General features: G+C 40.3%; 1 protein-coding gene across 1 annotated transcript in view; it reads left to right on the top strand.

Annotated features, from left to right (window-relative positions):
* The window catches only part of LOC142656882 (uncharacterized), a 73,800-nt gene extending 49,533 nt beyond the window's left edge, over window positions 1–24,267 (top strand). Inside the window, 4 exon segments of the mRNA XM_075831887.1 lie at window positions 8,562–8,656; window positions 8,822–8,939; window positions 21,701–23,589; window positions 23,591–24,267. Of these exon segments, the coding sequence (XP_075688002.1) occupies window positions 8,562–8,656; window positions 8,822–8,939; window positions 21,701–23,589; window positions 23,591–23,782 (2,294 nt within the window). The 3' untranslated portion in view covers window positions 23,783–24,267.
* The last annotated feature ends 2,256 nt before the right edge of the window (window positions 24,268–26,523 follow it).

Here is a 26,523-nt window from a genome sequence, read left to right on the forward strand (position 1 = left end):
TATAGGATCCTGTTAATTTTGGGAAGAGGCTAATATTATACTTTGGCTCTGTAGTTTTGTCTTTGAGACGGCTTGGGGCTATAATATTTTTGATGTTCTGTCCCCTCCTATAGGTGAAGCCCGGTTTGGCTGGTAGGACCGGTTTTAGGATAGGGTCGTTTTGCAGAATGCTCCAATGTTTTTGTAAAATGTTTTTCAATGTCTTGTGTCCACTATTAAAATCTGTTATAAAGTTGTATTTACGTATATTTTTTGACCTACTATTTGGTGTTTTTTGGGGTCTATGTAGCAATATGATATAACTGTAATTGTTAATTGTCAATTATACTGGTGTAAAAAGATATATGTAACCGTTTCTGCCGGAGGTTTCCCGGTTCTTTTATGATATAAGAAGGGTGCACCTTCTAAGTTCAAACATTATACTTGACCTGATGAATGGACCGATACAGTCTTGAAATGCGCAGTCCACACGAATAAAGAAAAATTAACTTCCATATATTGCAACCATTCCTACTTGCCTGGCGCCGTCACCTAAAGACTGCATGAATTTTTCTTGGTGTTTCCTTCATACCAGAGGATGTCAGACATAAAGGGGTTGTAAACTGTGTGTGTGTGTGTGTGTATATATATATATATATATATACACACACACTTCTCCCACCATGCTACGTAAATATTCGCTAATGATGGGAAAATGTATCTTCCATAGAACACACTGTAAGAAAAATTTAATGAAAAAAAATTGTGTTTTAATCATTTGGTCTTTATAAGCAGTGTAGGTATACAGATGATACTCCAAAGGTGTCAGTGCTTTCTCGTGTATTATTGAGGTATATAGTTCCGTGATGTCACGTCAGCCATGTATAGTTTTCCTACCACGAGATTTGATCCATCATCTTTAGAACAGCTGTACTGTCCTTAATATAGCTAGGTGTCCCTTTTAGCAAGTGGCTGTAGTTTCCTATCAAGCCAGGCTCCTAAACGTTCCATAAGAGATCTATTGCCAGATACTATGGGCCTCAATGGCGGGGAATCGGTCCTTGTGTGTTTTTAGGTTTTGACCATGTTGGGTGACAGTCTAACATACCGTAAATTAAACAGTGATCCTCCTAATAATTTTAAAAGCAAACTCACTAAACTCCTTGAAGAAGGGCAATCTATGGCCATTTTGTGTAAAAAAGAAGCTGAATACATGAATAAGGATTTTCCAATCGTACCGATTTTCCATGCCCTACCTAAAACATACAAGGAGGCATTTCCTCCAGAACGATATACCTCAGTACCACACGGTAAAGACCTGACTGCTTTGGAGTACATCTGTATACCTACACTGCTTATGAAGACCAAATGAAGCAGTACATCCTTATGACAACGGACTTACTCCATTATTTTTCATTCAATTCCCAATGCACTTAACGGATATTTACCACCCAACAAAACGCAATGTCTCTAGAGCTTCTAAACACTTTTTGGAAGCACACAATGGGAATGTCATGTCTTTTAGAGTAATTCTGATAGAGAAGGTACTTAAACCTAGGAGAGGACTGGAGGATAGTTACAGGAAAGCGATGTGAATTCTTAAAATGGATACAAGATTTCCCAAGGGTTCAAATTATAGAACCGATTTGATATGCATCTATTAATCAGCCACTTCGCTATCCCTCCTGTATGCTACACCAATAGCGGGAATGTTAGAAGTAGCACTTCCTAACAAAATCTGTTACATTTGCATTTATATTAGAATGTGTTTCTAGACACATATATAATATAATTTTATGTAACCCCTATGTAATGAGTATGTAGTCTCATCCAGATCCGTGCCTGATTACTTGTATATAACTGTTTCCATTTTTGCTAGCAATCACTATTCTGATATTTAACGTAGGTTGCACATGACTAATGATGTTATACATGCATTACCTGTTTAATGATCTCGAGGGTGTTAATCCTCCTTTCGTGATCACATGCCTTTCCAACAGCTGATCTATAAATCAGACCGTTCACCTTAGCAGTGTAGCTATGACTAAGAACCGAGATTTAATTTGTGTGTGTTAACCGTTGCTACCAATAAAGCAGCATTTAATTTTAAATACATCATGTGCCGGACCCATCTCTAGAATTTCTGGATCCTTTCCTACCTCCGATGTAGATTTCCTGTCCGATGCACCGATCAAAAACAGAGATTTGTTTCACTTTGCATCAGTGTCGAGCGGACCAATATTTTTTCATTGTTTCTATTAGCGATAACTGTTACCTCCGATCGCTAACTTAAATGCCGCTGTCAATAGCGACAGCGGCATTTAAGTGATTGACAGAGAGGGAGGTGGGCTCGATCTGTACCACATCGGCCACCCGCGAGCAATCACGGGGTGCCGATGGTTGCTACAGCAACCATGAAGCCTGTTAATGTGATCCTGGTCGGCCATGTACGGAAGCCTATTAGGTCCTGCCTTTGGCAGGTCCTAATTGACTGTGCGTTGTAAGATGACCGTTACAATACACTGCACTACATTAGTGGTGCAGTGTATCGTACCAGGGATCAGAAGGTTATACCTTCAAGTTCCCTAGTAAGTGTAAAAAAAAAGTTTTAGATAAACAAAAGTTTTATGTAATAAATACAATAATAGCCCTGTTTCCCTGACCATTTTTATTTAGAATAAAGTGATATTGTGTAAAAGTAGAAAACATTAAAAACCAATATACATTTGGTATTACTGTAATAGTATTGAACCGCAGAATAAAGTAAACCTGTTGTGTACTTCAAAAAATCGCATGCACCCCAAAATGATACTAATATAAACTACACCTCATGAATATCAAGCACTCACACAGCTATTGAACAGAAAAATAAGAAGTTATGACTCTCGGAAACGCAATAATGCAAAACGACAGGCCAGACTAATTTTTATATGCCTAAAGAAAAAAAACAAAAAACAACCTTGAAGCACAGGGGACAAAACACCCTAATAAATAGTATAGCACATATAGCAGCCACGCATTGTAAAATAATGTATATATCTTTATTTATAAACAACAATACATGGTATCACATAGAATGTAATAAACATACAAATAGACACATGGAGAGCAGCAGCAAAGGTATACCAATAAGTATACCAAGAGGTTAACAGACCTGTCCCATCTCAGAGTCTGGCGTCCAATATCAAATACCACCAAATATGGAATAAATGGATAATCAAATATGTGTTACAAAGGTAAATCTGCCAAAAAAAACGCTACAGAAACTGCATTGTGTGTATAGGGCAATAATCTAGACATATATAAGAAAGCCTATAAAAGTGAACAAGCATAGTAGTAGCAGAAGCAGCAACACCTAATAATGAAAATGGTAGCACATACCTAAAGACATGGTGGAGGAACAGGACTAGTGAGATGGGACACAGGAGCAAAACGTCTCAAACTTGGTTCCATAATTTTATATGCCTAGCTGTTCCTCACCTAAACTCCCACGTCATCATTTGCTAGGCCCCACAGGTAGACCTTGTAAATTCAGCTGAAACTATGATATTTTGGGGTCTTGTGCTGCATATGGGGGCTAGTGAAGAAGTCAAAGATTAGGCAATACTGTAATGCGCATATTTTGTACAATATTACGGACAACCTTTACATGTGCAAATCCTGCCTCCAAAAAACTGGCCTGTACATAAAGGACTGGTTCAAAGCGTGCGTCACTATCCATGGATAATTAATTTTATTATTTATATACCCCATTATTATACGCTGTTATACTACACTAAGCTTTTATATGCTCCCACATTATGAACTGAAACACCAGTAAAATCCTAAACAAAACTACTACCAAGCAAAATCTGCTCACCAAAAGCCAAGTGGCGGTCCTTCCGAGCCTAGCAGTGTGCCCAAATAGCAGTTTATGACCACATATGGGGTATTACTTTACTCCGGAGGATCCGCTTAACAATATATCGGGTGCATGTCTCCATTGGTACAGCCTGAGCACAACATATTGGACACTGAAATAACAGATCTGTGGAAAAATTGCAATTTTCAATCTGCAATATCCTCCGTGTACTCATTTCTGCAAAACATGTGGGGTCAAAATGCTCACTATACCTCATGATAAATTTCTTAAATGAGCTTCGTTTCCCAAATGTGGTCACTTCTCTGGGATTTTCACTGTACTGGTACATCAGCGTAATGCAACATGGCGTCAAAAAACAATTCACTACAAAAACTAAATTGCGCTCTTTTTCTCTTTTAGAGCTTTGCCATGTGTCCAAACAGCAGTTTACAACCACATATGGGGTATTTCCTTACTCAGGAGAAATTGTGCAACAAATTTTGGTATGACTTTACTCCCGAATTCCTTGTGGAAATTAAAAATTATTAGCTAAAACCAAATATCATTGGAAAAAAAAATATTTTTTTTTTCATTAACACGACCCAATTCTAATAAAATTGATAAAACAACTGTGGGGTCAAAATGCTCACTACACACAATTTAATTCTTTGAGGGGTATAGTCTACAAAATCGGATCACACTAGGGGAATTTCCACTGCAGTGGTACCTCAGCGGCTCTGCATATGCGACATGGCCCCTAGAAACCAATTCGGCAAAAGCCAAATGGCGCTCCTTTTCTTCTGAGCCCAGCTCTGTGCCAAAACAGCAGTTTATGACCACATATGGGTAATTGTTGTACTCTGAAGAAAATGCTTTACAAACATTGGGGTGCTCTTCTCCTATAGTACTTGTGAAAATGAAAAATATGAGCTAAAACGACATCTTATTGGCAAAAAAAATAATTTTCAGTTTTTACAGTTCAATCCTATTATTTTGACCTGTGGGGTCAAAATGTTAACTACACCCCAGATTAATTTCTTAAGGAGTGTAGTTTCCTAAATGGGATCACTTTTAGGAGGTTTCCACTGTACTGGTACCTTAGGGGCTTTGCAAATGCGACATGGCATCGGAAAACCATTCCAGCAAAATCTGCGCACCAAAAACTGAAAGGCGCTCCTACTCTTCTGAGCATTTACCGTGTGCCCAAAGAGCAGTTTATGACCACATATGGGGTATTGCATGCTCATGAGAAAGTGCCTAACCATTTTTGGGGTGCCTTTTCTCCTGAATTCCTTGTTGAAATGAAACATTTTGAGCTAAAACTACATATTATCATATTATTGGAAAAAAATATATTTAAAATTTTCACGGCCCAATTCGAATAAATTCTATTAAAAACCTGTGGGGTCAGAATGCTCACTACACCCCCAGATACATTCCTTAAGGGTGCAGTTTCCAAAATTGGGTGTATCTAATGTTTTGGCATCTCAAGACCTTTTCAAACATGAAATTGTGCCTGGAAAATATCCTAATAAAAAGGAGGCCCCAAAATCCACTAAGTGCTCCTTTAATTTCTGAGGCCTATGTTTGAGTCCAGTAGCACACTAGGATTACATGTGATATATTTTTGAAAACTGCGGAATCTGTGTAATAAATATTAAGTTGTGTTTTCCTGTTAACACTTGCTGCGTTACTGAAATAAATGGATTTAATTAAAAATCTGTCTGAAAAAAGAAATTTGTACATTTTACCTCCACTTTTCCCTTAATTCCTGTAAAACACCTAAAGGGTTAACAAGCTTCCTAAATGCTGTTTAGAATACATGAAGGGTGCTGTTTTTAAAATGGGATGACTTATGAGGGGTTTCTAATATATAGATCGCTCAAAGCCACTTCAAAACTGACGTGATGCCTAAAAAAAAAGTTTTTTGCTAATTTTGTGTCAATATTTGAAAAACTGCTAGTAAACTTATAAACCTTATAACGTCCTGAAACAATTAAAATTAAATTAAAAAAATTATTCCTGCATAAAGAAGACTTATAGTAAACCTTATTTATTTACGAATTTGTGTGGTACCATTTTAGAAGTAGGAGATTTCAAATGGAGGAAAATCCTTATTTTTCTAAATTTTCTTTACATTTTTCATATAAATAAAGAGTAAACATACCGACAAAAATGTACCACTATCATAAAGAACAATGTCTCACAAAATCATTTGGATAAGTAAAACCATTCCAGAGTTATTACCACATAACGTGACACGTTAGATTTGAAAAATGCGGCTGATCCTGAAGGCCAAAATGAGCTTGGTCCTGAAGAAGTTAAAGGCTAGGTACACCTTTTTTATAGGCAATTTTTTTTTATTATTTGTTTTAGGGGATTACAAACCTTCTTTTGATGAAGCATTATTTTTTCGTTTTTACCATACAGCTATTATTCCACTATACACAGAAGCTGGATCATTCGCTATCAGTCAAATTCGTAAGAGAAGTAAACTGACTATTCGGCTGAGAGCGGGTCCTGTGTATCCTTGTTGATCACCTTAGATGGGATCGTAATTATTGTGATCCTGTGTGTTACAGACACAAGACCCGCTCTCAGCCGACTCGTCCGTTCGCTTCAGTTACGGATTCGACTAATAGCGAATGATCCAGCTTCCGTGTATAGAGGAGACATAACAGCTGTATCGTAAAAAGTTTTAATGAGAGGCAATTGAAAATGTGTTTAATCACCTAAAAGCAACACACACACATATATATATATATATATATATATATATATATACAGTGAAGGAAATAAGTATTTGATCCCTTGCTGATTTTGTAAGTTTGCCCACTGTCAAAGACATTAACAGTCTAGAATTTTTAGGCTAGGTTAATTTTACCAGTGAGAGAGAGATTATATAAAAATAAAAAAACAGAAAATCACATTGTCAAAATTATATATATTTATTTGCATTGTGCACAGAGAAATAAGTATTTGATCCCTTTGGCAAACAAGACTTAATACTTGGTGGCAAAACCCTTGTTGGAAAGCACAGCAGTCAGACGTTTTTTTCTAGTTGATGATGAGGTTTGCACACATGTTAGATGGAATTTTGGCCCATTCCTCTTTGCAGATCATCTGTAAATCATTAAGATTTCGAGGCTGTCGCTTGGCAACTCGGATCTTCAGCTCCCTCCATAAGTTTTCGATGGGATTAAGGTCTGGAGACTGGCTAGGCCACTCCATGACCTTAATGTGCTTCTTCTTGAGCCACTCCTTTGTTGCCTTGGCTGTATGTTTTGGGTCATTGTCGTGCTGGAAGACTCAGCCACGAGCCATTTTTAATGTCCTGGTGGAGGGAAGGAGGTTGTCACTCAGGATTTGACGGTACATGGCTCCATCCATTCTCCCATTTATGCGGTGAAGTAGTCCTGTGCCCTTAGGAGAGAAACACCCCCAAAACATAATGTTTTCACCTCCATGCTTGACAGTGGGGACGGTGTTCTTTGGGTCATAGGCAGCATTTCTCTTCCTCCAAAAATGGCGAGTTGAGTTAATGCCAAAGAGCTCAATTTTAGTCTCATCTGACCACAGCACCTTCTCCCAATCACTCTCAGAATCATCCAGATGTTCATTTGCAAACTTCAGATGGGCCTGTACATGTGCCTTCTTGAGCAGGGGGACCTTGCGGGCACTGCGGGATTTTAATCCATTACGGCGTAATGTGTTACCAATGGTTTTCTTGGTGACTGTGGTCCCAGCTGCCTTGAGATCATTAACGAGTTCCCCCCGTGTCGTTTTCGGCTGAGCTCCCACCTTCCTCAGGATCAAGGATACCCCACGAGGTGAGATTTTGCATGGAGCCCCAGATCGATGTCGATTGACAGTCATTTTGTATGTCTTCCATTTTCTTACTATTGCACCAACAGTTGTCTCCTTCTCACCCAGCGTCTTACTTATGGTTTTGTAGCTCATTCCAGCCTTGTGCAGGTCTATGATCTTGTCCCTGACATCCTTAGAAAGCTCTTTGGTCTTGCCCATGTTGTAGAGGTTAGAGTCAGACTGATTAATGGAGTCTGTGGACAGGAGTCTTTTATACAGGTGACCATTTAAGACAGCTGTCTTTAATGCAGGCACCACGTTGATTTGGAGCGTGTAACCGGTCTGGAGGAGGCTGAACTCTTAATGGTTGGTAGGGGATCAAATACTTATTTCTCTGTGCACAATGCAAATAAATATATATAATTTTGACTATGTGATTTTCTTTTTTTTTTTTTTATATAATCTATCTCTCACTGGTAAAATTAACCTAGCCTAAAAATTCTAGACTGTTCATGACTTTGACAGTGGGCAAACATACAAAATCAGCAAGGGATCAAATACTTATTTCCTTCACTGTATATACACACAATAGGAGAAAACATTGAAATAATAAGCAGGTGACGCCCTGAACATTTTTTTGTTTGGCAGGGAACTCTTAAAATAGAGACGCCATGTGTCCCGCCACTTTGAAGTGTTTCCGCGTCCACGCAACGCAGATACAGTTAAATACTATGGAGAAGCAGGGGGAAGTTGACACTCCGACATTCGCTTTGGTAGGCCACAGTTTACTTTAGGCCTGCGGCTTACAAGCTGCAGGAACATCAACACAGGTAGTGAGGACCTCAACATTGTAATTTTGGCTCTGATCAGTGAACAGAAGTATATAGACAGGTATACAGTAGTCATGTATTCATTCACTGCGTGTTTCCTACAGATGGATCCAGTAGAAGTCGACTAGAGAGATGTCCCAGTCCTCTGTATTCCCAGGACTGTCCAGAGGAAAAACACAATGTCCCAGAGAATCATCAGGTAGATAAAGCTGAGCCCTATACCAGATCTATATAGGGGGTGTGGAGCTTTTTGGTCCTGTGGTCATAGATGTGGTCATAGATTTTGGTGGTTTCTTATGTTGATCTGTTAGATTCTTGTCACTCTCTGCTGTATTGTACTGAATTATTACATATGTGAAATCAGGGGGAAGATCAGACTAATATTAAAGCAGCAGAGGATGAAGCAGAAGAAAAAAGGGTGAGGTGCAATCAACCGTGTAAGAGTGAAGTGGAGGAGGAAACTCCAGGAGAGTTTACCACAGGTAAGTAATAATGAATTTAGAAAGTGAATTCCAAGGTTTCGTAAGGTGTGGTTCCTCCTTAACTCTGCATTAGGCCTTCTTTACACGAACGCTGCGCATCTCTGAGGTGAAAAACTGCTGTTTTTCACATCCGAGATGCATCCGTGCTCAGCGCTGCGGGGTGCGATGTCACGCATCCCCCATAGTTGAGAGTCTATGGAGGAATGCCTGATGCGGGAAAAGAACGAACATGTCCTATTTTCGCACGCACCCATCACACGGTCCGTTTAAACAACGGCTGTGTGAACGGCCAAATTGAATTACATAGGTCCGTGGGTCGGCCGCTGTTTCAACGGCCATCCCACGGACGTTTAACACGCTCGTGTAAATAAGCCCGAACAGTAACACTTCAGGCAATGTGTTATACATAGTGCAGGACCTGCGGGAACTGTGACTGCACATAGAAGTTCTCTACATGGTGTTCCATGAATCCGGTCATGCACTAGGCTTAGCATCAGATTTTGGAGGCCACCAACTACGATTAACATTTGCACTAACAGCCAGGATCTGAAAAAACTCAATTTAACTACTTAAAGGGAATGTGTCATCAGAAAATTACCTGTTTAAAGGGGCTTTCCCATCTTGGATAATTATGACATATACACATTCACTTCTATGGGAGTTATGGAAACAACGTAGCTCAGTGAGCTCGGCTGTTTTCGTAACTCCCGACCACCTAACCAGGAAGTGGCTGGGAGGCAGCAGGATCCGAGTAAGTTGTAACGGGGTTATGGGGGCCCCGTTCTATAGGTGGGTGCAGGTCCCAGAGTTGGGACCCGCATCTATATGACTTTTATGGCATATCCTGTGGACATGCCAAAATTGTCCAAGATGGGAAAACCCCTTTAAATCAAGTTTTTATGTTAAACCTATTTTTTAAGATATATTGTTGTTTTTTTCTATGTTATCTTTAAAAATAATCCTAAAATCTTGCATTTTCACCCTGGCCACTGAGTCTCATAGTAGACTAACACTTCCTGTTTTGTAGAGATCAATTCTTATCATACATTTCATTATCCTCACTGCCAGGATTACACTGACAGGTAACACCTATAATACAGTACTGTGCAAAAGTATTGTGGAAAAATGCTACAAAGTAAGAATACTTTTAAAAATAGAAGTGTTCAATTTTTTTTATCAATTAACAAAATACAAAGTGAATGAACAGAAGAGCAATCTGAATCAAATCAATATGTAGTTTGACCACCCTTTGCCTTCAAAACAGCATCAATTCTTCTAGATACACTTGCACACCGTTTTTGAAGGCACTCAGTGGGTAGGTTGTTCTAAACATTTTGGAGAACTAAGCACAGATCTTCTGTGGATGTAGGCTTCCTCAAATCATTCTGTCCCTTCATGTAATCCCAGACAGACTCGATGATGTTGAGATCAGGGTTCTGTGGGGGCCTTATCACTTCTAGGGCTCCTTTTTCTTCTTTACACTGAAGATAGTTCTTAATGACATTGACTGTATGTTTAGGGTCTAGGGTCGTTGTACTGCTGCAGAATAAATTTGGAGCCGATCAGATGCCTCCTTGAAGGTATTGTATGATGGATAAGTATCTGCCTGTATTTCTCCGCATTGAGAACACCATTAATCCTGACAAAGTCCCCAACTCCATTTTGAATTGCAGCCCCAAACCTGCAAAGAACCTCCACCATTCTTCACTGTTGCCTGCAGACGCTCATTATTGTACCGTATTCAAATTTTGTCTCCTCAGTCCAGAGCACCTGCTGCCATTTTTCTGCACCCCAGGTTCTATGTTTTCATGAATAGCTGAGTCGCTTGGCCTTGTTTCCATGTCGAAGATATGGCTTTTTGGCAGCAATTCTTCCATGAGGACCACTTCTTGCCAGACTTCTCCAAACAGTAGATAGGTGACCCTGGGTCCCGCTGGTTTCTGCCAGTTCTGAGCTGATGGCACTGCTGGACATTTTCCAGTTTGGAAGGGAAGTAAGCATGATGTGTCTTTGATCTGCTGCACTAAGTTTCCTTGGCCAACCACTGCATCTACGGTCCTCAACGTTGCCCGTTTCTTTGTGCTTCTTCAAAAGAACTTGAACTGCACATTTGGAAACCCCCGTCTGCATTGAAATCTTTGCCTGGGAGGGACCTTTCTGATGCAGTATAACTACCTTGTGTTTTAAAATGTGAAGAAGTCCAAAGTGGAGCAGCACTGTAAAATGGAATCTAGTTTAGAATCCGGGTGCAATCTTCAGCAGAGCGGACTCTAAGGTCCAAATAGGCAAAGCAAAACCCGAAAAAGGAAGCAACATTCCAGGTAAAGTAACTACAGTGGTTTACTCACCAATGATGCAGACAAGTGATGGTTCAGCTCCTCCTTAGAGCCATTATCAGACTTGATGAGCCATTATCAAACTTGATAATGACTCCAAGGAGGTGCTGAAACGTCGCTTGTCTGCATCAATGGTGAATAAACCACTGTAGTCACTTTACCTGCAGTGCTGCTTCCTTTTTGCTCTATTTTGCTTTACCTTGTGTCTTGATGCTGTGTTCAGTCTTGCCATGGTGGAGCTATGACATGAAATTGTCTTCCACAACCTCACCTTTGTAGCAGGGGTTGGCTGTTCCTCACCCTGTTTTAAAGCCTCATACACAGCTGTGTGTTACAGTTAATGACTGTGTTTCAGCCTACGTATGAAAATGCTAATCATTATCACCTTTTGGTATAATTGGTTAATCATACACCTGACTATAATCTTACAAAACCCATGACTTATGCAAGTTTACCTAGAAGAGCTGATGCTGTTTTGAAGGCAAAGGGTGGTCACACCAAATATTGATTTAATTTCGATTCCTCTTCTGTTCATTCACTTTGTATTTTGTTAATTGATAAAAAAAAACTATTGACACTTCTATTTATGAAAGCATTCTTACTTTGCAGCATTTTTTTTCAACTGTAGAATTATTTTTTTTTTACTCCTACACAGTTTTTCACGTCCGAGCTGCACCCGTGCGGGACCCGTTTTCACGGATCCCTCATATACTTGAGTCTATTGAGGGATCCATGAAATCGGACGAAAATAGAACATGTCCTATTTTTCCACGGGCCCTTCACACAGTCCATTAAAACAGTATAGCTCTGTGTGCGCAGTGTATGGAAGACGTGGTAGCAGTTAGGCTCCACCCACTACCTCAAGAAAAACTTAGAATTAGAGTGAGAGCCTGCAAAGTGAAAACTTCTAAAATAATGCCATCTACAAATCATTTAATGGCCATAAATAGTGTTATTCCTCCTGTACGCACATATGACAGATTATTCTGAAAAGTCGTATTGGTAATTTGGTACACTTTAGGGTCTTTAAGAAGTTTTCAAGATGGTTTAAAGATATGGATCTTTCTATATAGAATTTAAAAAAAAAAAAAGATCCATGGTTATTAGGAAGCACCTTTACCGACTGATCATAGTTTACACCTATCCCTGCAAGGACGTTTTAAAACGTCCCACAAAGTTTTCCCCTTTACACCTCTCCCACTCTATCACAGTTAAATATATTCCTTATTTATTACACAATATCAAAGCCCTATATGTTCTGAGAAAAACTAGACCAAATAAGTATCGGTTGGCAGAGAAATAGAACAACAATTTGCAATTAAATTGCCACATGTCTAAAACCTGAATGGGACCGCTTCATTACGGTCACCTTATTAGTACTTGATAAGACCCTCTTTCCTGTTAGAACAGCCTGAATTCTTAGTGGAATGGATTTAACAATGTACTGGGAACCTTTAACCAGATTCTGATTGTTAGCCTCACTGTGTTTATTTCACTGCATCCCGAAGATGTTCTATGAAATTGAGGTCTGCTCAGCCATTAGGATATACAGACCTCATTGTCAGATTATCTTGTTAAATGTAGACTGTGGCCAAGATTAGATTGTTTGTAACAATATTAAGTTAAGATGTTTTATGTCCAGTTAGTATTAACCCCTTCCCGACATTTGCCGTATGGATACGTCATGGAAAGCTAGTGCTTCCCGCATTTGTCTGTATCCATACGACAAATGGTGGACACTGGCTCAGAAGCTGAGTCGGTGCCACCATCGCCGGATGTCAGCGGTATCTTGCAGCTGACATCCAGCTGTAATGGCGGGGACCGCCAATACAGAGAAATAAGTATTTGATCCCCTACCAACCATTAAGAGTTCAGCCTCCTCCAGACCAGTTACACGCTCCAAATCAACTTGGTGCCTGCATTAAAGACAGCTGTCTTAAATGGTCACCTGCATAAAAGACTCCTGTCCACAGACTCCATTAATCAGTCTGACTCTAACCTCTACAACATGGGCAAGACCAAAGAGCTTTCTAAGGATGTCGGGGACAAGATCATAGACCTGCACAAGGCTGGAATGAGCTACAAAACCATAAGTAAGACGCTGGGTGAGAAGGAGACAACTGTTGGTGCAATAGTAAGAAAATGGAAGACATACAAAATGACTGTCAATCGACATCGATCTGGGGCTCCATGCAAAATCTCACCTCGTGGGGTATCCTTGATCCTGAGGAAGGTGAGAGTTCAGCCGAAAACTACACGGGGGAACTTGTTAATGATCTCAAGGCAGCTGGGACCAAAGTCACCAAGAAAACCATTGGTAACACATTACGCCGTAATGGATTAAAATCCTGCAGTGCCCGCAAGGTCCCCCTGCTCAAGAAGGCACATGTACAGGCCCGTCTGAAGTTTGCAAATGAACATCTGGATGATTCTGAGAGTGATTGGGAGAAGGTGCTGTGGTCAGATGAGACTAAAATTGAGCTCTTTGGCATTAACTCAACTCGCCGTTTTTGGAGGAAGAGAAATGCTGCCTATGACCCAAAGAACACCGTCCCCACTGTCAAGCATGGAGGTGGAAACATTATGTTTTGGGGGTGTTTCTCTGCTAAGGCCACAGGACTACTTCACCGCATCAATTGGAGAATGGATGGAGCCATGTACCGTCAAATCCTGAGTGACAACCTCCTTCCCTCCACCAGGACATTATAAATGGTTCGTGGCTGGTTCTTCCAGCACGACAATGACCCGAAACATACAGCCAAGGCAACAAAGGAGTGGCTCAATAAGAAGCACATTAAGGTCATGGAGTGGCCTAGCCAGTCTCCAGACCTTAATCCCATCGAAAACTTATGGAGGGAGCTGAAGATCCGAGTTGCCAAGCGACAGCCTCGAAATCTGAATGATTTACAGATGATCTGCAATGAGGAGTGGGCCAAAATTCCATCTAACATGTGTGCAAACCTCATCATCAACTACTAAAAATGTCTGACTGCTGTGCTTGCCAACAAGGGTATTGCCACCAAGTATTAAGTCTTGTTTGCCAAAGGGATCAAATACTTATTTCTCTGTGCACAATGCAAATAAAGACTAGACTGTTCATGTCTTTGACAGTGGGCAAACTTACAAAATCAGCAAGGGATCAAATACTTATTTCCTTCACTGTGTGTGTGTGTATGTATGTGTATGTATATATATATATACATACGTATACACTGTATACATACACACTATATATATATATATATATATATATATATATATATATATATATATATATATATATGGACACTTCCCTTTACAATCCCCCTGTTGTCAGGGACTCGACAATGCAATTTGGTGAAGTGTTTGTGGGGTTCTATTTACCCCCTCAACCTCCCAGGAAATTGTCTGAGATGGAAGAACGTATAACATTGGACCTAGATACTCGACATCAGCTATCTCCTCAAGGACACCTTCCCGCCGGTCCTCTGACTCTGGAGTCTAGTGTCCAAAGAAACGAAACCTCAAAGTTCACAGAATGAAGATGAAATTAAATCTCCTAGTCCATAGAACAAAGTTGAGATAAAACTCAGTCCATAGAACGAAGCCTCAAAGCTCATCAAACGAACAAAGCTCATATGAAAACCTCAAAGTCCATGAACCGCAGATTTCTTGTTCTTTCTTGCTTGGAGTTTCTTCCTCTTGAGTGACGTCAGCAGGTCTTTCCAGTGGCCGATCCAATTCTAGCATGCCGACCCGAGTAAGGCTACTTGTGCCCTCACATGGTCAGCCTTGGAATGGCTTAGCCCGCCTTTCAACAACCTTTTGTACGTGATCCATTACTTTTCCAACTTTTCCCAGCATCTTGATTGAAGACGAAACAATCTTTGTGGGCCGATATCCAGGTCTCAATCATGGCAGGTTATCATCCCCGAGGAGGAGGTGATGTCTTGGTACCCAGGAATCTACTGTGGGGTGGAGCATCGCCTTCCATTTCCCCTCTGACATTCAATCCATCATCCTATTGACCATACCAGTTCTCAGGTTGAGGTGGCAAATACCTACAAGGGTGTGTGAATACCTTACCTATCCCTAAGGGTTCCTACACACTACCCAATCATACAAACAAAGTGAAAAATGACCAAACATACAAAAATATTCCCCCCCAAACCATAGGTATATGTACATATAGAGATTCATGCTCAAACAGCATCTCTCACTACTCCTCCATAAACACGTGAAAGGTCCACATGTAAATGGGGTGACTACAGGCTGTAAATATATGCCCGCCTACACGTACATACTCACTCACTGGGGACGGGCACGTCCTCACTGAGTATGCCTATGTTGCGGACACATATCAACACCTGGAATGTCTATATGTACACCTTGAAAATTTTGTACGACCCATTGATTTAAGATTTACACTTTACAAATATATATACACATACAATAATAAACAATTCTTGGTCGCAGGACTGTATCACTATGTCCTTAGACCCTGTCTACGAATGTATTCGTGGCTTTCTGCTTGACCTCGTTCTATTTGGTCAACCAGTCCTTTCATTCGTCGGTACACGCAGAACAGTCCAACGTACATAATCGCCACTAGAGTGAGGATTATCACTGGGTGGATGAGCAAGTTGAAGAAGGAAGTGGCCTTGGGACTATATCCGAACAAGCTCTCCCACCAAGACACTTCCGCGTCCGCCTCAAGGTTGTTAACAATTCCTGTGATCTTTTTAGTGGCATGTTCCAACTGAATAGTGGCTTGGTGTTGGTAATTTTCCAGTTTCTCCACGACATCCTCTTCCTCATTGAAGTCTCGCAGGAGATTTCTTAGTTTGATGCCAAACCCAAGAGGAATCATCTGGAGTCACACAGGGGTGTCTGGACGGATGTCGAGCCTTTTTTCAGGTGTCACCGGAGTTCTTCCCTTCTGATCCGCCACATCAACGCCTAATACGGGATTAAGGGTACAGTATGCTCCTGGGAGGAATATGCCTCTTTCGGTGCAGTTAGTCGCGTGGCATTATTCATTAGATACCAGCACCAATATCCTTGACCCATGCATTGGATTAGCCTTCATATCACAGGACCCCTCAGTATCCCAACACTGGTGTAGGTCAGGATATCCGAGGGGAGCTGTGGATGAAGCATTGTTTTTGTGGTTCCTCACAATTCTCAGGTTTGTGGAACTATATCCCTGTCTTAGCAAACCCATTATCTTAAAATCAAGATATGGGTGTAATGCCAGGGTTACCTCCCCCTGTCCAAAGTTTCCTAACTCCAGTTAAACACAAAAGAATCAGCCATACTGTTATTCGCTGTATTTAATTGCACTCGTATTAGGCCTCAGATGAAATTGTGTGACCTGTCTGAACCCCCCCCCCCCCAGGTCTAGGTGCACAGAATAACATAAAACACTACACCGTGAACTTATGTTACCTGTTCGCACCGCCTAACCTGAGTTCATAGTATAACAACAACTTCAACGTTATCCTAATAGAGAGCAATTAAAACATTGGGCGCAAATACACCACTATCCAATGGTTGATTCTCCAGTTGTTTTCCTGGAGTGGTTTTCTAATTATGCATTATAAATACAGGCAACACCCATATAGTATAAATACATATTACTGATAACCAGGGATGTACCACAATAGAATATGTGAAAGAACCACAAAATAAAAACACAAATGAAAACAAACGGACAACTGGGGACAAACACAACAGACCATAAACAACCATTACAGACATAACAACAGACTGAACATGCAATTTATGGCCAACTTCCTAAACTCCCCCCTAGTTGTGGTTGGTCATTTAGACCCTTGAGCACGTGGCGGAGCACATAAGGCTGTAAGGAGACTCTTATGCAGCCATTTTGTCTAAACCCACGTTTTGTTGTGACGTGGCCATTTTCTATTGCCATTTCGCTGGGCTTTCCATGGTTGCTTATGCCGTGGCAGTTCCTCGCAATATGTCCCATCTGACCTCATTTAAAGCATTTAACAGGGCCACATTTCTGAGTACTCAAAGACTCGCAGTACTTCGCAATATTGCCTGAGTCGGCACATGCAAAACATTTAACAGTACATGCTCTGCTGGACTTAGGGCAGTCAACAGTACATGATCTCTTAAAGTTCTGCATGGCTAGGGAAGCACTTCTAAATATCGTACGCTTACATCTGCGTAACACTTTCGTAACAATGTTACCTTCAGGATTCCGGATGGGATCACGATTTGTGACATCTGATCCATCACTCTTACTACTCCCTCCTTTTTGCCCTGTAGAGGGCAAACTTACAGCGGAATCAGGCCTTGAAAAAGACAGCCGGTAACATTTTTGAGAAATCTTTTATGATGTTTTGCATACTGGTTACCAATTGTGACCTAGTAGCAAGCTCATCATTCAACTTGGCAATGATGGCATCCGTAGAGACCGCCTTAACCTTAAATGCATTGATCACAGCATAAGACCCAGTCAGCTGTGCATCAATATCATCACCATGATTTCTCAAATCTATCACCTGCGATTCCAGCATGCAAATTTGCTGATCTCTACATTGGGCATTCTCTGCCAGTTGTGTCTGCAAATCACAAACCTGCTTCACATTGTTGGCACAACACTGGCAGTGAAGATTTGGGGAATCACTCTTAATTTCTGAGTGATCAGGCTTCCACGTCTCCTCATACACACAGATTAATTTAGCGAGCATGTGGAGACGTTTGGAGGTTTTGTTAAGAACACTCTTGCTAATACACAACTTATCATGTGCATAAGCCTCGTCCAGCAGAGTGGACCACAGCATTCCTGCTGACTTGTAAGTCGTGGGTGTTACTGGATTAAATTTACTGTTTTTGGCGAGGTGTTTGTGTGGAGAAGTCCATACTCACTGTTTCAGAAGTCATCTCCGTCTGCGTTGTCCTCCTTGTCAACCGCTGTTTTGAAAAAGGTCCTTTTCTTCCGGAAAGCCTTTTCCCGATCAGCTGGACTTCACCGGAAGAACACCGACGTTGATACTTCTGCAAACTCCTTTTGTATAAGTTGCTCACTCGCCCGACGATTCGTCGCCGTAGAGCAGCACGCCGCAAAGCAAAATAAAATACGTTAATACCTCAGAATATAAAACAAAAAACAATAGGTTCGCTGATCAATTGTATCCTGTATCAAGCCTTAAATAAAATTGTGTTACTCGTCTGAACTTCAAAAAGGTCTAGGCGCACAGTATAACCCAACACTACACCGTGTACGTACGTTACCTGTCCACGCCTCGCCGCCTATCTACAGTTCACGTTTTAACACAATTTTATTGTACAAAAGACAGAAATAAATTGAAAGCAGTTTGGGCTGGCTCGCCAATGTTAAAGGGGGTGGGGTAATAGCGGGATCCACTGGTTAGTGACACCCACTATTACTACCGCCTTTATAAACAGGGTCACTAGGGTTATGCCTAGTTCCCCTACCTTTTCCTTATACGAACATCGATCTAATTGCAAGGGGAACATTTCTTCTGTTTCAAGAGGCAAATTATCTAGGCCCTAAAATTAGGGAACCAGGAAGGGTATGGCCCAAACATATCTGCTGGAAGCGAGGGCGCCCGTATTATACCAGGCCAACACTTCCCAGCAAAATTCCCCAAACTGCAAATGTGGGAAGTGTGGACCAAAAGGGGGATAAGGAAGGACATTTATCAGTGCGACATCGGCCTGTGCAGAAAGGATTGAGCACAGCGTAACACACACATCTATGGATTATTTTATTGTTTTTTTTTAACCCAATTATTATACCACCTGACTATGCCCCTGATGTACTCTGCCCAGCTTACATGTGCCCCCACATTATAAACGGAAACACCAGCAATATTCAAACAAATCTACTACCAAGCAAATCCACGCTCCAAAAGCCAAATGGTGCTCCCTCCCCTCTGAACCCTGCATCGTGCCCAAACAGCAGTTTACTTCCACATATATGGCATCGCCATACCCGGGAGAACCCTTTTAACAATTTTTGGGGTGTGTCCAGTGGCACAAGCTGGGTACGGCATACTTGCCACTGAAATAGTATATCTATGGAAAAATGTAAATTTTTACTTTGCACCATCCACAACGCAATCATTTATGGAAAAGAGCAGTGGGGTGAAGATGCTCACTACACCTCTTAATAAAAGCCTTGAGGGGTGCAGATTCCAAAATGGGGCCACTTCTCAGGGGTTTCTTTTATTATTTCACATCAGAGCTCTGAATTTTTGAACCAATACTTTGTAAAACGCCAAATTAGGCCTCAATTTTACATGGTATTCTTTCACTCCTGAATCCCTGTCAAATGTCCAGGCAAAAGATTAGGGCCACATGTAGGGTGTTTCTAAAACCGGGAAACACAGCATAATAATTAGAGAGCTGTCTTGTTATGGTGGCACAAACTGGGCACCACTTATTGGCATATCTATGGAAAAAAATCCCATTTTCACTCTGCAACATCGAGTGCACACTAATTTCTGCAAATCACCTGCGGGTCAATACCTTGAGGGGTGTAGTTTACAAAATGTGGTCACTTCTGGGGGGTTTCCACTGCTTTGGTCCCACCGGGGCTTTGCAAATGCGACATAGCTCTCAGAAACCAATCCAGTAAAATCTGCACTCCAAAAGCCAAATGGCACTCCTTCCATTCTGAGCCCTACTGTGTGCCCAAAAGCAGTTTATTACCACATATGGGGTATTGCCGTACTCGGGAGAAATTGCTTTTTCTCCTTTAGTCCTTGTGGAAATGAAAAAAAATGAGCTAAACCTGCATTTTCTTTGAAAAAATTTAGATTTTCATTTTTACGGCCCAATTCCAATAATTTCTGCAAAAAACCTGTTCGGTCAAAATGCTCACTATACCTCTAGATAATTTCCTCAATGGGTGTAGTTTCCAAAATGGGTCACTTTTGGGGGGTTTCCACTGCTTTGTCCCCTCAGGGGCTTTGCAAATGCGAAATGGCCTCCGCAAACTATTCCTACTAAATTTTGAGCACCAAAAGCCAAATAACGCTCTTTCCATTCTGAGCCCTGCCGTGTGTCCAAACAGACGTTTATGACCACATGTGGGGTATTGTTTCACTTGGGAGAAATTGCTTTACAAATTGCTTTTTCTCCTTTAGTCCTTGTGGAAATGAAAAAAAAATTAGCTAAACCTACATTTTCTTAAAACGTAGATTTTAATTTTTATGGCCTACTTCCAATAATTTTTTGTAATGAACCTGTGGGGTCAAAATGCTCACTATACACCTAGATAATTTCCATGAGGTGTGTAGTTTTCCAAATGGGGTCACTTTTGGGGGATTTCCACTGCATTGTTACCGCAGGAGCCCTTCAAACCTGACATGGTGCCTAAAATATATTCTAATAAAAAGAAGGCCCCAAAATCCTCTAGGTGCTCTTTTGCTTCTGAGGCCTGTGCTTCAGTCTATTACCACACTAGGGCCACGTGGGATATTTGCTAAATCTGCAAAACCTGGGCAATATATATTGAGTTACGTTTCTCTTGTAAAACCTTCTGTTACAAATAAATGGATTAAAAATGAATTTCTACAAAAATAAATAAAATTTGTAAATTTTACCTCTACATTGCTTTAATTCCTGTGAAACGTCTAAAGGTTTAAGAAACTTTCTAAATGCTGTTTTGAATACTTTGAGGGGTTAAGTTCTTAAAATTGGGTGATTTATTGGGGGTTTCTAATATACAAGGCCCTCAAAGCCACTTCACAACTGAACTGGCCCCTGTAAAAATAGCCTTTTGAAATTTTCTTGAAAATGTGAGAAATTGCTGCTAAGGTTCTAATCCTTGTCAATTTTGGTGTTTTTCACAATTAAATACTGAATGCATCGAGCAGCAAGTTTTGCCAGTGACATAAAGTCCAATGTGTCACGAGAAAACAGTCTCAGAAGCGCTTGGATAGGTAAAAGCATTTTGAAGTTATTGCCACATAAATTGAAACATGTCGGATTTGAAAAATGAGGCTCTGTCAGGAAGGTCAAAAGTGGCCAAAGATGGAAGTGGTTAAAGGGCCAAATGTGTTAGCAGAGGACAGGCTTCATTGGCATATAAAGTTCTGCTTTTCAAAAAAAAATTTTTTATGAAGTTCATTTTTATATAATAAAAGTGGAGGACTGGGTGTAGACCAGAATCGTGGACTTTGTCATGTATATATTTGAAAGTGTTATACAAAGCGTTATAAGGCTGGAATCACACATATAGTTTTTGAGGACGTGTTTTGAGCTGAAGCCAGGAGTGGATACAAAAAGCATGGCTTAAACTTCTTCAACTTCCTGCTTGATCCACTTCTGGCTTTGGCTCAAAACACTACATGTGTGTTTCCAGCATAATATGAATGTTTATAAATGTGTACATTTTGTTTTTTTTTAAAACAAAATCACAAAACATATTTTTATTCCTAACAGAAAATCCCAGTAAGAGCTCTGAGGGAAACTTCAGGTTATTGATAAATTATAAAGTAGAAGATGATGTCATCCAGCACTCTTCAGGAGAAAACCTCATTACCCTTAATATACATCCAGAACTTTACAGTACAGATTTATCATACAATTCCCCTAATCATGAGGAACCTTCTACTGACCAATCACAGATTGTGACCACAAGTACAGCTCAGCAAGGGGGTAAAAGGTATCAATGTGGTAAACCGTTCACAAAAAACTCTGGTAATTTTACAAACAGAAGAATTCACACAGGAGAGAAGCTGTATTCATGTCCACTATGTGAAAAATGTTTTACAGATAAATCAAGTCTTGTTAAACATGAGAGAATACACACCGGAGAAAAGCCATATTCCTGTTCAGAATGTGGGAAATTTTTTACACAAAAATCAGGCCTTGTTGCACATGAGAGAAGTCACCTAGGAGAGAAGCCATATTCATGTCCAGAATGTGAGAAATGCTTTACTCGAAAATCAAGTCTTGTTAAACACGTGAGAAGTCACACAGGAGAGAAGCCGTATACATGTTCAGAATGTGGGAAATGTTTTACAAAGAAATCAAATCTTGTTATACATACGAGAAGTCACACAGGAGAGAAGCCATATTCATGTTCAGAATGCGGGAAATGTTTTACAAATAAATCAAATTTTGTTATACATACGAGAAGTCACACAGGAGAGAAGCCATATTCATGTTCAGAATGTGGGAAATTTTTTACACAAAAATCAGGCCTTGTTGCACATGAGAGAAGGCACCTAGGAGAAAAGCCATATTCATGTCCAGAATGTGGGAAATGCTTTACTCAAAAATCAAGTCTTGTTACACACGTGAAAAGTCATGCAGGGGAGAAGCCATATTCATGTTCAGAATGTGGGAAATGTTTTACACACAACTCAAATCTTGTTATACATACGAGAAGTCACACAGGAGAGAAGCCATATTCATGTTCAGAATGCGGGAAATGTTTTACAGATAAATCAAGTCTTGTTAAACATGAGAGAAGTCACACAGGAGAGAATCCATATTCATGTTCAGAATGTGGGAAATGTTTTACAGATAAATCAAATCTTGTTAAACATGAGAGAATTCACACTGGAGAGAAGCCATATCCATGTCCAGAATGTGGGAAATGTTTTACAAATAAATCAACCCTTGTTGCACATGAGAGAATTCACACAGGAAATAAGCCATATTCATGTTCAGAATGTGGGAAATGTTTTACAGATAAATCAAGTCTTGTCAAACATGAGAGAATACACACCGGAGAAAAGCCATATTCCTGTTCAGAATGTGGGAAATTTTTTACACAAAAATCAGGCCTTGTTGCACATGAGAGAAGTCACCTAGGAGAGAAGCCATATTCATGTCCAGAATGTGAGAAATGCTTTACTCGAAAATCAAGTCTTGTTAAACACGTGAGAGGTCACGCAGGAGAGAAGCCATATTCATGTTCAGAATGTGGGAAATGTTTTAGAGATAAATTAAGTCTTGTTAAACATGAGAGAAGTCACACAGGAGAGAAGCCGTATTCATGTTCAGAATGTGGGAAATGTTTTACAAAGAAATCAAATCTTGTTATACATACGAGAAGTCACACAGGAGAGAAGCCATATTCATGTTCAGAATGCAGGAAATGTTTTACAGATAAATCAAGTCTTGTTAAACATGAGAGAAGTCACACAGGAGAGAGTCCATATTCATGTTCAGAATGTGGGAAATGTTTTACACACAAATCAAATCTTGTTAAACATGAGAGAATTCACACTGGAGAGAAGCCATATCCATGTCCAGAATGTGGGAAATGTTTTACAAATAAATCAACCCTTGTTGCACATGAGAGAATTCACACAGGAAAAAAGCTGTAGTCCTGTTCAGAATGTGGGAAATGTTTTACTACTGAAGGCAAACTTGGGGCTCATCAGAGAAGCCACACATGGGAGAAGCCACTTTGATGTTCTTAATGTGGAAGATGTTTTACAAAGAAATCAGAAGAAGAAAAGAAGAATCCTGTTTACTTACAAAGCAGAGGGGCTGAATTGTTACAGTTAATAAAGAAAAATATTAATTGTAGCTTTTGCTAATAATCAATTGCCATTATATGCTTATGCTATATATATGTATACTTTGCCTCTGAAATGTATTTTATATAATTTTGCTATCTACGGTTTGTTCTTGAACCATATTCTCTGAATATGAGACTACTTCTCTCCCTATCAGGCCTTCAAGGCCGTTGTGAGATAGGATTGCCAAGTTTATCGGAGACCGACATGATATTCAGGCAACATAAATCTTATAAATAGAAGGATGTGTTATTAGTACTTGTTTCTAGTGTGGCCAATAAGGCAGTTTCTTGATAGCAGTTAGCCAGAAAAGACCTTTTAAATGGTTAATCTAAAAGTGAATCTCTAGGTCTTCTGTCTAATTCTCTTGAGAAGATCTCCATGGCCAGGTTTTTCTTATTTCCTACTGATCCCTCTTATTATTGTAACTTATCTATCTTAATAAAGCTTTTATTTAATTTCACCATTTAAAAAGAGTTTGAGAACTTCCTTACCATCTGGTGTATAATGCGGGCATGTCCAGCAGCCTTAGCCTCCCCTGCAAGTTATCCGGACGGGAGGATTTTCAAGACAGGCTAAGTGGCTGCAGGTGAGATTTTTTACCAGTCTCCCCTCTTCTCCTCCCTTGTGGGTCTGGCTTCGGGGACTCTGGCTACAAGCGACAAAGCCGATCTCTCCATCACAGGTGATCTTTTTACTTTCACCCTTAATTGTTTGTCTTTGGGTCTTGCGAACTTGGTTGCACACTGTGGGGCTGGGATATCCCTCACAAACTGGCTGTCTAGGATAGGCAGTAGTGTGTATCCAGGCTGTGTTTTGGCAAGTGGTTTTCGTGTGCATTAAATAAGTAGCTCTCCTTGTGTTTAGTATTCCAGTGAAACTGTCTGCTTTACTCTCTAAATTGAAGTTAGCATAGATCTCTGGGAGATCTTTACTCCACAAGCAGGTGGCGTTCCCAGCCTAAATTACGCGCACAAAAGGAAGTATGGGAGATAGATATGTCTGGTACATAAAGAGGGTGGTGGAAGTCTAGGACTACGGCCACCAATGCAAACAAGGGTGTGAATGCCAATGCTTATTCACCACATTACGGGTGGCACTGAAGCGCAGTGGCTGTAACACACTAGATGAAGGAGGTGTTTGTAGACTTTAGTCAGTCATACAATGGGAAATGGAGGGTGGGGCTGTGCGAATTTGCAGCAGCCAAAGTCACTCGGTGAACATAAAAATCTACATTATGCATGGTACATTTTATTACATAAAATAGTAAAGCCAACACAAAATGTAACTTTTCATGGCAAAGTTTTCTGTGCGTGTTTAGGATTAATGGTCATTTCCTATGTACCCCAATGGCAATAGGGAAAACAGTGATAACCCTGTTTGTGATCGTGCACTATTCTGCACTGTTAGCTAGATGATTCATTACAGAGGTAAGTATTACCAGCACATTAGTATTTTTTTCCCGGATCTTAGTAATACAATTTTTTCATTTTTGGTATTAATCCGGAATTTACAGGACCCGATGGGAGTAGGATTATTAATTGCTTTGGATTATCCGATGAGCATGAAGTATATAAAATGTACAGATGGTGTTTAACCCGTTAGTGACCACTAATACGCCTTTTCACGTCGGTCACTAACTGGCTTTATTCTGATGCATAAGCCTTTTTACGGCAATTGCACCAAGATAAATAAACAGAACAGGGAGCTGTCAAATCTCCCTGCTCTCAGCTGCCAGAGGTAGCTGAGGGCATCCCTGATCGTACGTGTGAGATCGATATAAGTATCGCTCTCACCTGTTTAACCCTTCAGATGCGGTGCTCAATAGCGTGCGCCACATCTGAGTGGTTTTGGAGAGAGGGAGGGAGCTCCCTCTCTACACCCGGTGATAAGATCGCCGAGTGTCTGTCTCCGATGGCAGCCGTGGGCCTAATAAAGACCCCCAGGTCTGCCTGTAGTGAATGCCTGCTAGGTCATGCCGGAGGCATGTACTAGCAGATGCCTGTCCGTTTAAAACGGACAGGCAGTAATACACTGCAAAACAAAAGTATTGCAGTGTATTATAATAGCGATCGGATGATCGCATACTAGTCCCACTAGGGGACTTTAATAAAAAAGTAATTAAAAAAGTTTCATAAACTTAATAAAAGAAAAAATGAAAACCCCACTTTTTCCCCTTACAAAATGCTTTACTATCAAAAAACTAAAATAAAGTAAAAAAGTTATGCATATTTGGTATCGCCGCATCCACAACAACCCCGACTATAAAGCTGTTACATTATTTAACCCGCACGGTGCACGCCGTAAAAAAACAATGGAAAAATTGCTGTTTTCTATTAATCTTGTCTTTAAAAAAATGCGATAAAAAGTGATCAAAAAGTCGCACCTACTCCAAACTGGTACCAATAAAAACTACAATTCTTCCCGGAAAAAAAAAGCCCTCATACAACTGCAACGTTTTTACTGTGTGAAAGTAGTAAAACATACTAAAACTATATAAATTCGATATCGTTGCAATCGTAACAACCCGCTGACTAAAGTTATTGTGTTATTTATACCACACGGTAAACGGCGTAGATTTAGGACGCAAAAAAGAGTGGCGAAATTTCAGGTTTATTTCTATCCCCCCCCCCCCCCCAAAAAAAAAAAAGTTAATAAATAATATGTACCTCAAAATGGTGCTATTAAAAAATACAACCTGTCCTGCAAAAACAAGACCTTATACAGCTA

The sequence above is a fragment of the Rhinoderma darwinii genome, chromosome 1 (genome assembly GCF_050947455.1).
Source record: "Rhinoderma darwinii isolate aRhiDar2 chromosome 1, aRhiDar2.hap1, whole genome shotgun sequence".
NCBI classification, from domain to species: Eukaryota; Metazoa; Chordata; class Amphibia; order Anura; family Rhinodermatidae; genus Rhinoderma; species Rhinoderma darwinii.